Below are 15,830 nucleotides of genomic sequence, written 5' to 3' on the forward strand. Positions count from 1 at the left end.
GGGGCAGCCATGAAGCAGGTCATGCAAGGCCTTGGGAAAGTTAGATTTTACATCCAAGAACACTGGGAAGGAGGTGCAGACCCACTCGGAGACTTTTTCTATGAAGTGGCCATGAAGTCCTTCAAAAGTGAAGGGATACAGAAGCAGTAAGAGGATGAGGAGGGGAAGTATTCAAGACAGCTTAGAACAAGGTGCGGGCTTGGTGTGATGGGAGCAACGGAAAACATTTGTGCCCTGCTGAATGAGGAGCCAGGGTAAACTCACCATCGACTTCTGAGGTGGGCTTTAGAAGAACCTTCTCAGGGAGAAAAAGGACATTTCGTTTTAGCATTTAAAATTTATTCTGGTAGAGAATAAGAGGGGCTGAAGCATATGTTGGGGACGGGGTAGGAGGAGATGTGAAAAGAAAAGTCCCGAGAGGGAAAAGGTGTGGGGCAGAGAGGGCTTCTAATAGGACCGTGGTTTCTTGGGCAGATATTTCTGCTCATTCATAGCACGATCTCTGAAAACATGGGAGCCCTAGGATTGCAGGAGTAATGGGAAGAGTGGCTAACAGTTTTTATCTAGCTAAGGTATGGGCACATGTCTACGGTACTCTGAGCCTCAGTTTCCCTGTGGATACATAAGGCGGGAAGGAGGAGGGACAGTGACCAGAGACTCACTCATACCTGTCCAATCCGGGTATTGCGGCTGTGAGCATGGACAGTCAGGTAGCGGTGATGGGAACCGTGTTCTTGGAAAGGACTGTGAAAGCAAGCTCGTGGACCCTGCTGGTTGTGGGAACCCCAAGAGAGGGTAAGGCTCTCGCGAAGCATCTATATGAGGGGTGGTTCAAGCCTGGTTCCAGCCTACGCCCAAGTCTAGCACTTGACAACAATCAGACTCCTGTCATTTGCAGCAGCTCTGGGAGATCGGCAAGTGGCTGCGATTCTAATCGCCATCTTACATACTGGGTGACCGAGGCTCAGAGAAGAACAGCCACACTCCAGACGGGAGGCAGCTCCCTAGTGCAGCTGGGGTAAGGAAGCTGAAACCATCTCGGAGGCTGCGGCACAAGGAGCGGTCAAATTGAAGACTACAATTCCCAGCATGCCTTTTAGAGAGGGGCAGGAACCGGAAGTGAAAGGGAAGGCAGGGCCTTTTGTGCGCAGCCGCAGCCACCACGGACGCTACGTGAGGTGACGGAATCAGGTACTGCCGGGATCTTTTCGGGGGGCTGGGTAGGGGCTGGGGGCCTGCCCTGGGACCGTCTTCTTGTTTGTGGGAGAAGACTTCAAGAAAACAACGTTTCAACAGTCGTTTGTTCTGGGGCACTCCTCCATCTTGATGCTTTCCCTTCCTGCCTCCCCTCGCACTCGCAGCCTGCGGGCCAGGCAGCACCCACAAGTGGGGTGTTCTCGACCCTGAGGTCTGATGTTCTAGTCCTGAAGGGGCTGGAGGACTCGCTCTACTGAAGTTTAGAATGAGAAACCTGCACACACAGACTGGTCGGGCCATCGCTCCAGAGATAGGCTCATTAGTTGGGACATGGGCTAGAAACTTTGAGGTATTTGCCAACTCAAAGATGGGGATAGGTGGAAGATTTATCTATTCATCAAGTATTTATTGAGCCTCTGTTAGGTACCATGACCTCTTTTAGGTGTAGAGTAGTGAACAAAGCTAGCATAACGCATTATAGAGATGGGGAAGTTCAGAACCACCCCCCAACACACACACACATACATACACACACACACACACACACACACACACACACACACGTCAAGTTAGGAGTGAAAATCTAAATAAAGTGATGAATATAGTAATAATTACCAGGGGAGAGCATTGGAAGTAGGGAACCCAGCAAGTGCAAAGGTCCTGAGGTGAGAATATCCTTGTTATGTTTGAGGAACAACAAATAGACCAGAGGGAGAAATAGATTGCAATATTTGGCCTTCTTTGTTATTTCCTCTGGGTATTCATGCCCTGTGTATTTATCTCCCACACTGGCTAGGACTCTCTTGGGTAACCAATAAGATATTGAGGAAATGAAAGTGTATGACTTCCAAGGTTAGGTCATTGTGGCTTTTGCCTTACTGCTCTTAGATCACCTGCTTTGGGAAGAGCCAGCCCACATGACTAAACCTTCTTGGAATCAAATTCTCCAGGCTCAGTCAGTTCCTTACTGATAGGTGTCTCTTGCATTCCTGACCCACAGAAAATGTGGAATAATAAATGTTTAATGTTGTTTTAAGCTTCTAAATTTTAGGGTGATTTGTTTAAGAGTAATAAGTGACTTATACATACAAAAAATAGAAATAATTATGGTGTGCAGCAAAAATAGTGTTTAGAAGGAAATCTATAGTTTCCAGTGCTTATGTTTAAAGAGAAGAGAAAAAAAAAGAAAGAGAAGAGAAATTGGAAGTAGGTGATCTTGGGTTTTACTTTAAGAAGCTAGAAAAAAATAAACCCCAAGAAAGCATAGGAAAGGAAATAACAAAGCAATAAAAAGTAGGTAGTAGTAGAGAAAATTGGTAAAATCAACTGCTGATTCTTTGGGACGATTATTAAGATTGATAAGCCTCTGGAAAGAGGGACACACAAAATACAAATATCAAGAATGAACTCAGAGGCAGCACTTTGGATCCTACAGAAATTAAAATGATGAAATTTGTGATTTATCTCTATAAATTAAATAACTTAGGTAAATGGAGAAATTTAATAAAAGATAAAGGTGCCAGAGCAACTTGGTTGGAAACAAGTCTTTCTGCAGATCATGCTAGAGTCACTTCTTATCCACGTAGAAAAAAACAATCTTAAACTTTATATCGTACACAAAAATGAATCTGACATGGACTGTAGACTTAAATGTAAAAGGTAAAAGTATAAAACCTCTAAAAGGGAACATAAAATACCTTTGTGACTTTAGGATAGGCAAAGATTTCTTTTTTTTTTAAAGATTTATTTATTTATGTATAGAAGAGCTGGGGTACAGGCCAGAGGTGCAGGGGTGAGAGGATTCACCAGAGACAGAGTGGGGTACAAAACAGGCAGACCAACCGAAACATACTGCTGAGGGGAGCAGCGGCCACAACAGGAGAGGTCTGCTGCGCCATGTGGGTTGCTCCCTGTTCGGCTGGGGGATTGAACTCATGCTGCAGAGGCTGCAGATCACGTCACAGTGCTGTGCTTAACCACGTGCGCCACCAGGGAGGCTCCAGGCAAAGATTTCTTAAAAGACACAGAAGGGGGCGGCCTTCCTGGTGGTGCAGTGGTTAAAGTCTCAGCATTATCAAACTATCGCAGCCACTGTGGCATAAGTTCAATCCCCAGCCAGGGAGCTAACCCCCATGGAGCAGCAGACCTCTACTGTCTCACCTGCAGCTCCCCTCAGCAGTATATTTCAGTAGATCTGTGTATTCTATCCCCCACTCTGTCTCTGGTAAATCCTCTTACACACACACCCCCTCCTGCACCTCTGGCCTACACCCCAGTTCTTGTATTCATAAAAAAAAAAACCTAAAGAAAAGAAAGAAAGAATAGGTAAGCTACAGGTTGGGTGAAAATATTCTCAATACACATATCTGAAAAAGGATAGTATTTAGAATATACAGTAGACTTCTATAGCTCATCAATAAAAATAAAATGAACAAAAGACTTGAACATATATTTCATAAAGTAAGATATATCATGAATGGCCAATAAATTGTGTGGAAAGTGCTCATTATCTTTAGTAATTGAAGAAATGCAAAATAAAACATAATGAGATTCCACTACACAAGAATGACTAATACTAAGAACTCTGACAACAGCAAATGTTGGTGATGATGTGGAATTCATACACTGCTGACAGTAGTGTAAAATGGTATAATTACTTTGGGAAAGTGATGGCAATTTCTTATCAGTTAAATATGCACTTGCCTATGACAGGAAATAATGGTTTTATAGCCTAAGACTTCAGGTTAAAATGTTCATTACTGGAAGAACTAAAAACACTAAGCAACAAGGGTTGCCACTAAAGGTGAAAGGGGTTCAGTCAAGATTTTTCATTATAAATAGATCTTTTTACCATGTGCATGGATGATAGATTTTCATTTTTTTTAAATACTGCCAGGCTGTCTTTTTAAAAAAAAAAAAAAATATATATATATATATTAATACAAGAACTGGGGTCTAGGCCAGTCGTGTGGGGGTAAGAGAATTCACCAGACACAGAATGGGAAGACAAGAGAAGTTAGCTGCACTATGTGGGTTAGCTCCCTGACGGGGATGGAATTCATGTAATTCATGCTGCAGTGACTAGCAACAGCTTGATAGCGCTGAGACTTTAACCCCTGCACCACCAAGGAGTCCCAGATTTTCAGTTTTAAAGATACGCTTTTGCTAAGATGGTGGCAGTACACTGGACTCAGAGGAGCAGCCATCAGCAATGATCACACCTTTCTTTGCAACATTTGACCACCAATTAGAGTGTTTCTTTCTCTAGCTTTCTCTGGGATTTTAAACACCACTTTGAAATTACGACATTCATTCAGTTACTATAACAGTGGTTGTCCATGCTTTTTCTACCTGAACGCTTGTGGGGGACACTAAACATTCTCATTGGTGATAGACTTTCTGCAGCAATGATACTTAATTGAGTTGGGGGAGGAAATGTGTAATTTGAAAAAATGAATTCTTGATTTATCACCAGTTTGGTTTTGTGCAACTCAATTCCATATTTTTGACTATGTTTTCATCTCTCCAGGATGTTTCTAGTTTAAGACCTTGCTTATAGTAGGTGTTCAATAAATATTTGCTAGAGGACTGGTTCTCAGAATAATGGGGGAGGTGACTTTTGCCACCTCTGTCCCACCTTCATTTCATACATGTATTTCAATAACACAATAAATGATGTGGTTATCTGTGTCACTACAGCAGAGGATAATTGCTTGGAGGGGTCCAGAGTTGTTTGTCCTTCAAGAAGTGCATTTGGCTTCCTTACCATGAAAATGTTTCTTTTTATTTCCACTGAAATGTTTCTATGCTGACTCATTTCTCTGAAAGACACATGCTTTTTTTCAGTTCAGTAAATCTGTATTAGTATTTGCATACTTCTCTAGTAATATAGTAACACTATTTGTTATTAGGATATAAGGAGTACCTCTGCAAGTGAAATACTAAAATGTCACAAATAACTATGCCTTTTCTCCTCTGGGTGCAGAGAACAGAGGACTAAGCTCATGGACTGGAAATTGGAAGAGAGTACTTGGAAAACAGAGTCACGTGTGCTGTGGGAGCAAGAAGGCAGCCCAGGGGACACTGGCGAAGATGGCATCTCTGAAAACTTTCAGCTTCTGCAGATTGAAGTGGAATGTGAGCCCCAGGAGGGAGAGACCCAGCCCACAGACCCTGCAACGTGGTGCTCGGTGAGTTCAGCGCATCGCTTGGCCATGGACTTTAAGATGATGAACATTCCCAGAGATCCCTGTTTTTAAGGGCAGATACTGGTAACAAAAGACTGGGAATGAGTTTTGTATATTCCAAGGATAATTTCCTGCTTTAAGGTTTTGATCCCATTTGATTTATAGGGCAAGTAAATAAAGTTCAAGGAGCAGTTTTTGAAACACCTCCAAGGGGCCAGAAAATCCAACTTGATTTAGGTCCTGTCCCTAGCGAACTCACTGTGACCTTGAATATGTCACATCTCTTTTCTGGGGCTCTGTCGTCTCTAAACACAGACTAGTCTGTTTTTGTTTTCAATTATTAATATCCTTTTCTCCCCTTTTATATCTAAATTTAAAAAATTAGTAACTGTTTCTAATATTCATTTTCCTTTTTGGTGCTTATGAAGTTCTCAAACAATTTTGTTTTCTGGATAACATAAGAAAAATGTCCAAAGAAAACAGAGACACTGGGAAAAGATAGTTGCAGCAAAGAAGAGCAAAAGAAAGCAAGAAAAAGAAAGAAGAAAAGCCAATCGTGTAGAAAATCCAGGTAACAATAAATTAGATTGTGCTGTCTGTAGATTCCTGGGGGAGTAGGAATATTGTTTAAGTAAAAGCAGACATTTGGAAGGTAGGACCTATCATCCTATTTTGTTGGGCATAAATATCAAAGAAAGCTAACCTTAAGGCTGCCTTTCACTATAAACTGTGTAGTATACACACAAGTTTATAAGCTCAGAAGCAGAAGGAATGATAACACAAGCAGCTATCATTCATTCAGTGCTGTGTGCTAAGTTCACTGCTAAGAATTTTACATGGATTTCCCTAAGGGTAGGTACTTTTATTATCCCCATTTTGGAGGTAAACAGACAGTGGCTCAAAGAAATGAACTAACACGCCCAAGATCATACAGGGAGTAATTGAACAAACTGAATTCTGATTCAAGCCCAACAGTGTCCCTCAGAGCCCACTATCCTTTCCACTGTGCTTTACCTAAATAGTGTAGTGAATGACTACCTAACACAAGTCTTAATTTTCTTTTCATATACAAAAATAAATGAGGAGAATTGAATCTTACTAAATACTATTCATCTGTTTTTTCACTTTTGTTCTTTTCTGATATTTCTACACTAGGTGTCTGTCCCCAGCACAGCAAACGTTTTCTGAAATCCTTAACCAAGGAGAGACTTTTAGAAGCCAAACACTCAGGACCAAGACTCTGTATCGATTTGAGTATGACCCACCACATGTCTAAAAAGGTAGGACATCCACTAAACTCTGAATTCCTGTTCACATGAAGGAGGCTCAATAGGGAACTTTACTTTACTCTTTGCTTTCACAGAGAGCATGACCTGATCTAGGTTCTATGACTCTATAGCAAACAAGCAAATGTTCCACTTTCTACACTTGGCTACTAAGTTGATATGGCTGTAGTCTAGAATGAGGAAGAAAATAGACATTCTCTAGTTTAGTGTGCAGATTTTTACTTCAGCTTGTTTTGAGTGTAACTTCTTTGTCTCTGTGTTTATGGTGTCTCCGCTCTAGATGGAACCTTGCAGGTTTAGTTCTCCAGAGACAAAATCTTTGGTCTTCTGTTTGGGAGAAGAATATTTGCCCGGTTACATCGTGTGGCGAGATTGCCTGGTGGGAGGTTTCCTGCTATGTAGGGCCTTTCATTCATCCTATTAGTGAGGGAGGGATTTCTGCTCTGAGGTTCTGGGGATAGCTGAATACACACTAGACAGATGAAATTAAATAGCAGATTATTAATCACGTAAACTCAGCCCACAATGAGGACTGGCTACATGGGGGTTGCACTCAGGAGAAGAGCCTTTTTTTCTCTCCCTAATCAAATTGGGAAAGATTGTGAGACTACCACTCTATAAGGTAGCCTCTGTTTACCTCTCTGTTAAAATTCCCAATCCTATTACATCTCCTGTAATTAGGGAGGAAGTGCCAAGTTTATCTGATAGAGTATAAAAATTTGTCATCTAGCCTCTTTTTATTAACTTAAGTGGTAAATATCACATGGTAAGATTTTAGATAAAAAGTGAAAATAACAATTTCATATATAATACTAGATATATAACAGTAGGTCCAGAGGTAAGGAGAGATTTTTCCCATTAACTCTCTAGTTCTGGGCTAGTTTCATTGCCTTAACTTTCACCTATAAGGTGCCATGGGTTGTGACATGCTCGCACATACATGTAATGTACTCACTCCTGGAGTAAAAAGGGAGTATCATAGTTCATGGGATTTTTTCTCAAGTAGCATTCAATGAACTAACAATTTGTTGATAATGAATTTGAAAAGACAGGGCACGTTTCTTTCCTATATTGTCCTTACTCCTTTGAAGGAATTAAGTAGACTGGCTGGACAGATCCGAAGGTTATATGGTTCAAATAAAAAAGCTGACAGGCCATTTTGGATTTGCCTCACTGGATTCTCAACGGACAGTCCCCTGTATGAAGAATGCTTGAGGATGAATGATGGATTTTCTAGTTACCTGGTAAGCTTCATCTTGCATGTTTGAATTGTCATCTGAAAAGTAGGTTGTAGGGTAATAGTTAAATTAAAAAAAAAAAAATGTCCTCGCAGTGTCTAGGACACGCCTCCTTTCAGAAACCCACTTCCATTCCCTTCACTAGAAGTTCGTCCCTGGTGTGGTCACTCCCTCATCTCGTTGTGTGGCATGCTTTTCCATACATTCTGTCTCATCTTGTAGGACTAAATGCCTGTGCCTTTGTTTTTCCCCTCCTCAGCTGCCTACTAGGTTGTCAGACATGTAGCCCCTTAATGCACCCAGAGTCATGCTGATAAAACTAGGTGCCTAGTAACTGGTTGCTGTGTGTGGGCTCTGTCTTAAGCTTGTTAGCACTTCACTGAATTATTTGCATTTTCAGCTAGATATAACAGAAGAAGACTGCTTTAGTTTATTTCCTCTGGAAACCCTTGTGTATCTGACTCCTGACTCAGAACATGGTATGTACTTCACTGCTTGGATTCATGTAGCACATTGTTCCTTTATTTCATTATTCTCTGTCACAGAATCTATTAAAGCACCCAAGTAGTCATCCCCCACCTCAAAAAGAATGAATACTAATTGCATACTTTTGGGGGACAGATAGCTCTCTAGAATCTTTGCATATGTTCTATCATGTGCACACAGTGGCACAGGTTTGGGGTCTCCATCCTCAGCCAGACCTGTGCTGCTTGGCAATCCTTCCCAGTTTCCCTAGTTAGTTCCTCCCATTGCCCCTTCTTAGATCAATGTTAGAAAAGTATTTTCTCCCCTAAAATCTTTTTCACATAATTTTCAAATTTATTGGTGTTAAGTTGATCTTAGTATTCTAATTATATCACATTCCTCTGTACTTTTAACTTGTCTCCTTTCTGAATGCTGATTTGAGTTTACTGCCTTTTTTCTTGATTAGATATGCCAAAGATTTGTCAAATTACCTAGTCTTTACAGAGTAGTTAGCAAGTGTGCTATCTTATTTGTTTTCTATTCATTAAACTTCTACTTTTATCATTAATAATTCTTTCCTTTTGCTTTCTTTGGATTTAGAAATTATAAAACAGATTTGATCTCAATGGCCTTCATTTTTTCATTAGCTCTTGAAGATGTTGATCTAAACAAAGTTTACATCCTTGGTGGACTTGTGGATGAAAGCATTCAGAAGGTAAATGTACATTTTAGGCTAAAAGCTGTATTTTGTTTTTTAACAGATTGTGCCTCAGGTTTATTTGTACAAGTCGCACAAGAGGATACTAGCCCCATGCAAACAGTAGCCCAAGGGATACACCAGTCCTTATGTTCTCACATGGGTAGATAAGATTCTCTATTTTGGGGTCTGTGGGGGCCTGAGCACCTTTAGAAATCTGCACTGCAGTCACAGCCTGGGCCTTGGTTTCAGCCTTGGCCTTTGGCCAGGAGAGCCTTGGCAGTGTAGGCAATGCACATTTCCAAGCTTGGGGTGAGTGATGTAGGCCAGTTGACTGAACTTGTGGCTGCTGCCCTTGGGAGTGTTAGCCTTGGCCTCCTTGAGCTTTACAAGGACCTTGAGAGCCTCACCATGTATACTCACAGTCTTGGTCTTGTGGGCCTGCATTTCCTTAAGGCCTTTTTTATTGTGCTTATTGGCACAGTGCATGTTTCTCAAGAATTGGGGTCAGCCCCCTTGAGACTCATATATCTGTGATTGTGGTTTCTTGATGCCATTTCTGTGCCATTTTTAGAACTGGTTTGTATGGTGTGGCATTTGGACTTAACCATATCTGCACCTGGAGCAGAGTGGAGGTCAGGGCTGGGGGCTCGCCAGCAGGGCCTACTTCTGCTAAACTAATTGATGACAGAGGCTCCCCTAGCATCTAAAAGTAGAAGAGAAGGCTAACAACTACATTTTGAAAAGTGGCACTTACTTTTAGAGGCTGCTCTATTATAATCTTACCCAAAGGGCCTAAAAATTCAGAGGGAATAAGAGCCTTTTCTCCCTAGGCTGACTTCCTTTTTGAGAAGCCCCCTGTCTCTTCATCAGCAAGTCAGCAATCCTGACTTGACAGAATCATCAGGAATAGGAATACATAAATTCCTGGTAATAGTTTGTTAATGACTGCTGTTGCATTCCTTTCTTCTCTCGTGTCTTTATTTCTACCAGGTGAACTCTGACTTTGACCAAAGAAGCATTGACTCAGCATTTTCACCATCTGTGTGTTCTTTGTGAGAGAATAATTTGTTCCTTCTTAGGCCATCCTCCCTGCTGACATAAGTCTTACCCCATAATTTCAGCCTCAATAAGATTGTTCCGTTTTCTTTTATTGAATAGGAATATTTTTGGAATATACAGTTTTTTAATGTTTCTCTTATAGAGATATTTGTTGAGGTACTCATACTTGTTTATTTCCTACCTCACATATACTACATATAAAATAGTGATATTATAGTTAAAATGTATAAAAAAGAATTCAGTAAAACATAAGTCTCCCTTCTACCTTTGTCCCTGAGTGTACCCCACATGAAGCAATCCTTTTTGTGTATCCCTCTTGATATATTCTATCATCATCCAAGTATGTGTTTGTGGGGATATTTTATATGTATGTATGCATATATTTTTCATACATGTGAGTATGTTTTCATAGAGGTATAAGATATACATATTTAATACATATGATACTTAACTAAATTGCATTTGTTCTAAAAAGGTCAATGTTCCATGATTCCATAGTAATAATTTCAGGGAAAAAATGGAGGAGAGGACTCTTACAAAAAATGCCAGCTAGTAAATGAGAAATTGCATAATGGAATAAAAAAGTAGTCATTGGTTAAGGGAATTGATTGAGCAAAAGATTGTGGGGAAACTAACCTTTCCTGTGTTCTCAAAGCATCACCCCACAAATTGCAAAGGCAGTGAAGTGAACATCCTAACCAAATAGCTAAACTTACAATCACCAATAGTGACATTATGTGTCTACGCACGTGATGGAATTTTACCTTTGAAGTATTTGTACTGGAAAATCTTTAAACAGTATTAAATTACGAGAAGTCAAATCCAGGATGGGAGACATTTTGCAACACCACTGGACTGAACTTTTAGAAAAAGTAAATTTAGTGGAAACTAATAGTCAGGGAACTGTTTTAGATTAAAACATTAAAAAGAGGGCCTCCCTGGTGGTGCAAGGGGTTAAGCACTGCACTATAAAGTAATCCACAGCCTCTGCAGCATGAGTTCGATGCCCGGCCGGCCAGGGAGAAACCCACACAGCAAGGCAGACCTTCCTGTCTCACCTGCAGCTCCCCTCAGCAGTGTATTTCAGACAGTCTGCTTGTTGTTTCCCACTCTGTCACCTGCTGCTCCCCTCAGCAGTGTATTTCAGACAGTCTGCTTGTTGTTTCCCACTCTGTCACCTGCTGCTCCCCTCAGCAGTGTATTTCAGACAGTCTGCCTGTTGTTTCCCACTCTGTCTCTGGTGGATCCTCTCACCCCCTGCATCTCTGGCCTGTACCCCAGCTCTTATATGCATAAATAAATAAATATTGTATACATAAATAAATCTTTAAAAAAAAAAAGACATTAAAAAGACTTAACAAATATAGTCTCCCATAGCAGAGTGACAGCCCCCTCTTCTGAGGCAGAAAAGTCCAGAGGATCAATATAGAGTGCAGTTGTAACACATTGTTCTCTTTTATTTCCCCACCAATATTTAAACTGAAAAAGAGGGACTCCCTGGTGGCGCAGGGGTTCAAGTCACATGTGGAGACATATAATGTCACTATTGGTGACTCTAAGTTTAGCCATTTAGTTAGGATGTTAATTTCCTTTACAATTTTGGGGGTGATACTTTGAGAACAAGGGAAAAATTAAGACTATCAAGCTATTGCCAGCCACTATAGCATGAGTTCAATCCCTGGCCAAGGAGCTAACCCACACGGCACAGCAGACCTCTCCTGTCTCCCCCACTGCTCCCCTCAGCCGTGTATTTCAGCAGATCCACATGTTCTGCTCCCCACTTTCTCTGGTGAATCCTCTCAACCTCCACACCTCTGCTCTACACCCCAGTTCTTGTACGCATAAATGAATTTAAAAATAAATCTTTAAACTGAAAAAGAACTGGTACAACGGGTTGTCAGATGTCTAGAATATTTTGGTTGTTACTAGAGAGTTTAGTTTCTTCATAGAAATATGCTGAGAACAAGGAGATTCATTTTCTCTTTACATGTTCAGAGAACAGAAACTAGATTTTTTAATTCCTCCAAGGCAACATCAAAGTCTCCTATTAACTTTGAATTCTGTACTCAAATTCAGAATGATTGTAAAGGGCTACAACTTAAAAAAGAATACAAACAGCCATCACTCATATATACAAAGGAGTGTTACCCTTCATGGATGGGTTTGTGAGCAGCTGTACCCTCATCCCATGTGAGTTGCATCACTTAAAATATTCTTGGAAGTTTTCTCTTGGAAATGTGTTTCATGTGAATCTGATGGACCACATAGCTCAGTGTCAGAACACAGAAAGTGTTAGGGTTGCTCCATGCTGTTCTTGTTGATTAGCCTACACTCAAAACTAAGTCCATAGTCAAGGAAGAGTTGAGAGTATTAAGACTACCAGTCTGGAGATGAGAGGATCCATGGGGACACAGTTACTGCCTTCAAATGTCTGAATGGCCATCTGAGGAAGGGCCATTTAACTCTCTGGGTTTGGCCTTAGGGGAGCAGAACTAGGACAAATTAGTGGAACTTTCAAGAAAAACAAAATTTGCAATATTAGGAAGAATTTCCTATTAACTGATACTTGGAGTGGGTTTCCCCAGGAGGCATAAACTCCCTATCACAAGAATTGTTCATCAGAAGCCAGGTGGTTACTTGGGAGAGAGTGGCAGAAGAAAGACAAACATTAGGTGGGCAGGCTGGGATAGCTAACTATTGACGTTCTTTTCAAACCCAGTCTTAAGTATCCTGGTAATCTAAACCCTTCTTAGTCCTAAAATCACAAATAGATAAAAAAAAAAATTTCCAGAGTGTCTTACAACCTAGCAAATACAGTTTAAACTTCAGTTTATGACTCAGGGATAGCTTTAAAGGGACGTCAGTTATGAACTCTGACATAAATGGCCAAAGGTCATGAGTTGCTGAGTCCTTGTGCCTTCTATTTGCAGTTTTTAGTGCCCTTCCCTTTAATCGGGCTGTGCATTCTCACACCTTAATGCTCCCTTGTTGCAAATGGGGTGCCTGACTTGAATCCTGTCATCCTTATCTCTGGTTTGCTGCTGCCACATGCGCTGAAAACTCCAGATATCCAGAATTGGGTCTCGCTGAATTAGGGCCAGAATATTCACCTCGACTGATTAAACTACTTGGACTTTTGGATGCAGATTGCAGCTGTAGACATACCTCTTTTCATATGCATTCTTCTTGGTTTTAAGAAGTAGTAAGTAGAGGCTAATAGATAAATGACCACCAAATAAGTGAAGTATTGATACATAAATTCCTTCTTACTTGAAACAAGTAAATGCTCTTATCTGCCGTTTCTTCCATTCTCCCATAGCCTATTTAGTTTCAGTGCATTTATCATTTAACTAGATTACAAATGGAAATAGGAGTGGTGCTACAGTAAATGGGAATTCTCACAATTTGCTGTTCATATAAGTTTATTTGCACATTAATTTTATAAGAAAAATTCTTAACTGTGATTTACAGAAGGTGACGTTTCAAAAGGCCCTAGAACACTCTGTCAAGACAGCCCGCTTGCCAATCCAGGAATACATGGTCAGACGTCAGAACGGAAAAAATTATCATTCAGAGATACTGGCCATCAATCAAGGTACTGTTGACATGGCCCACACCCAGCATGTTTGTTCTAATGCCATGTCTTTGCATTTTATCTACATATAAATGGCCCTTGAAGAGGTCTCTGACTGCTTGCTTGGGCTTTATTGCATGCTCTTCTGTCATGTATTCTGATCAGTTAGAGGCGTTTTGCATTTTCTTCTTGTTTCTCTGATATAGTTGAAATTGTCCTCCTGGCTAGAATGCCCTGCCTTTAACCCACCATTAACCCATGAATTCCTCCTTGTCCTTTAGGATTCAGTTTAGGGGCATGTTGTTTGTTTTACTTTTTATTTGCTTTTGTTAATTTATTTTTTCTCGTTCCCCACCTTTCTGGTTTTCTTTATTTTTCTTTGTAATTTTTAAATGTTTCAGCAACTTCCTGGATTCTCACCCGTTCCCGTCCCAGGCTATGTCAGGGTCCTTCCTTTGTCTTCCCTCTGTACTTGTGAATGTGTATCCATTCACAAGCCCCTCTCTTGGTGTAGGCTGCTTTTCTGTGGACCAGCAAGGCCTGTATCTTGCCTTTTGTCTACCCAGGATCTGGTAGTACTGTGTATGGTACAGAATAGGTTTGTTGAATGAAATATTCCAGAATACCCATTTTTCACTAGTCATTTACTAGTTCCTTTTTCCCTGTGTGGTCACTGTGTTTTCTGTTTACCCTTTTAACAGTGTTTGATATCCTGTCTACTTACTTTGAGACTCAAAACTGGCCTGAAGCATTGAAGAAGGGAGTTTCTTGCAGAAAAGGCTATGTTCTTCGGAACTCAGTGGAATGATGGACAGCCAAAGATTGCAAGTGCAGGTGGCGAAGTTGCTGTAGGGGCCTTGACCAAGAAACAGAGCAGAGGGTAGCAATGGCACACACTTGCCTTTATTTGACATCTTGGCTCTTCAATAGAAATGTTACTAATAACAGGGACCACATTTTATGCCCTATTGTATTTCCCATAGTGCCTGGCTCACAGGAAGTGCCGAGATAAATGTTGACTAAGAAAAAGTTTACGTAACAAGGAATTAGCCCTAAAATGACATGGCTTTGGATGTGTTGATTCATCTTTTATATATGTATTTGTGGAAAACCTTCTCTTTATATAATCATTATATTGAGTTTATTTCATACTAAACTGACATCATAGTTATACAACTTTCTCCAGTCTCCTCTGATCATGCTGACTTCTCCAACTCAGTAATATGCTGTACAAACCCTAGCCCTGTTTTAAACCCCATAGTACTTTTTTGCGGCCTGTGGCTCCTGCCCTGTTCTCCCTTGTTCTAAGAAGGTGTAGCGCTTCTTTTTTTCTAATGGTAGCCCCCTAATGGGACCATCTGTGAGAGTATCTTTATATCCATCTGAACCTCATATATTCTTCACAAATATTTGTGATGAACCGGTCAAATTGAAAAGCAGATATACAGCATTAAGTTTTAATTTGAAAGTGGCTGGAAAATACATTGCCTCTAATGGCAGCATATTAGATAACCTTACAACACAAATCTCAGTGATCCCTCTTTGCTTATGTCCTAGTTAAAGTTGCTTCAATTACTTAGGCTAGTTTGGTTAGTAAACTTTATAGCTAAGCTGCTAGCAAATTCAGAAAACATTCTGTATCTCAAAAAAAAAAAATCCCAAAAGTTTATGTCTCTGCTCTGTTCCCTCCCTGTCACAATTTAATTCCTCACATATTAATCACAATTTAATCCCTGTGATCACTTGATAAATTTTTCTCTTTTTATTATTTAAGAACAGCTCCATCTTCAGGAAACATCTCTTTTAGGACTATGTAATGCGCCTTGGCCTTTAACATCATATCTACTGTTGATAAACCTGCCATTCAAAAAAGACCCTCTATGGATGGTTTCAGGGGTCTGCAACTTTCATAGTCTCAGGAAGGTCTCTGAACCTAGAACCACTAACCCACATCACTTGCCAGGCTTCATTTTGACTTCTAAAGTCTTTGTTTAAAATAGCAAATAGCATGGAAGAATATCCTTTCCAACTCTGTCAAATCTCAACCAATTTTTCAAAACCTAGGTAGGGTAAGTTTTTTTTTTGGCTATTAGGAAATGATCTTAGCAAATTTAAGATTTGACT

At 40.4% G+C, this 15,830-nt stretch overlaps 1 protein-coding gene across 2 annotated transcripts; it reads left to right on the top strand.

The window, feature by feature from the left end:
- The first annotated feature begins 5,192 nt into the window (after positions 1 to 5,192).
- Positions 5,193 to 14,634, top strand: TRMT10B (tRNA methyltransferase 10B). Of its 2 annotated transcripts, none has more exons than XM_084236388.1 (8): positions 5,193 to 5,387; positions 5,847 to 5,955; positions 6,540 to 6,664; positions 7,762 to 7,914; positions 8,309 to 8,387; positions 9,021 to 9,088; positions 13,604 to 13,727; positions 14,408 to 14,634. In XM_084236388.1, the coding sequence occupies exons 1-8, from the start codon at positions 5,202 to 5,204 to the stop codon at positions 14,512 to 14,514; spliced, it is 951 nt and encodes a 316-aa protein (XP_084092514.1). In that variant the 5' UTR covers positions 5,193 to 5,201; the 3' UTR covers positions 14,515 to 14,634. The 2 variants fall into 2 exon arrangements, with proteins under 2 accessions (XP_084092514.1, XP_084092513.1); XM_084236387.1 differs by having other exon boundaries at positions 5,198 to 5,423.
- Positions 14,635 to 15,830: the final 1,196 nt, after the last annotated feature.

Source organism: Talpa europaea (genome assembly GCF_964194135.1).
Source record: "Talpa europaea genome assembly, chromosome: 7".
Taxonomy (NCBI): Eukaryota; Metazoa; Chordata; class Mammalia; order Eulipotyphla; family Talpidae; genus Talpa; species Talpa europaea.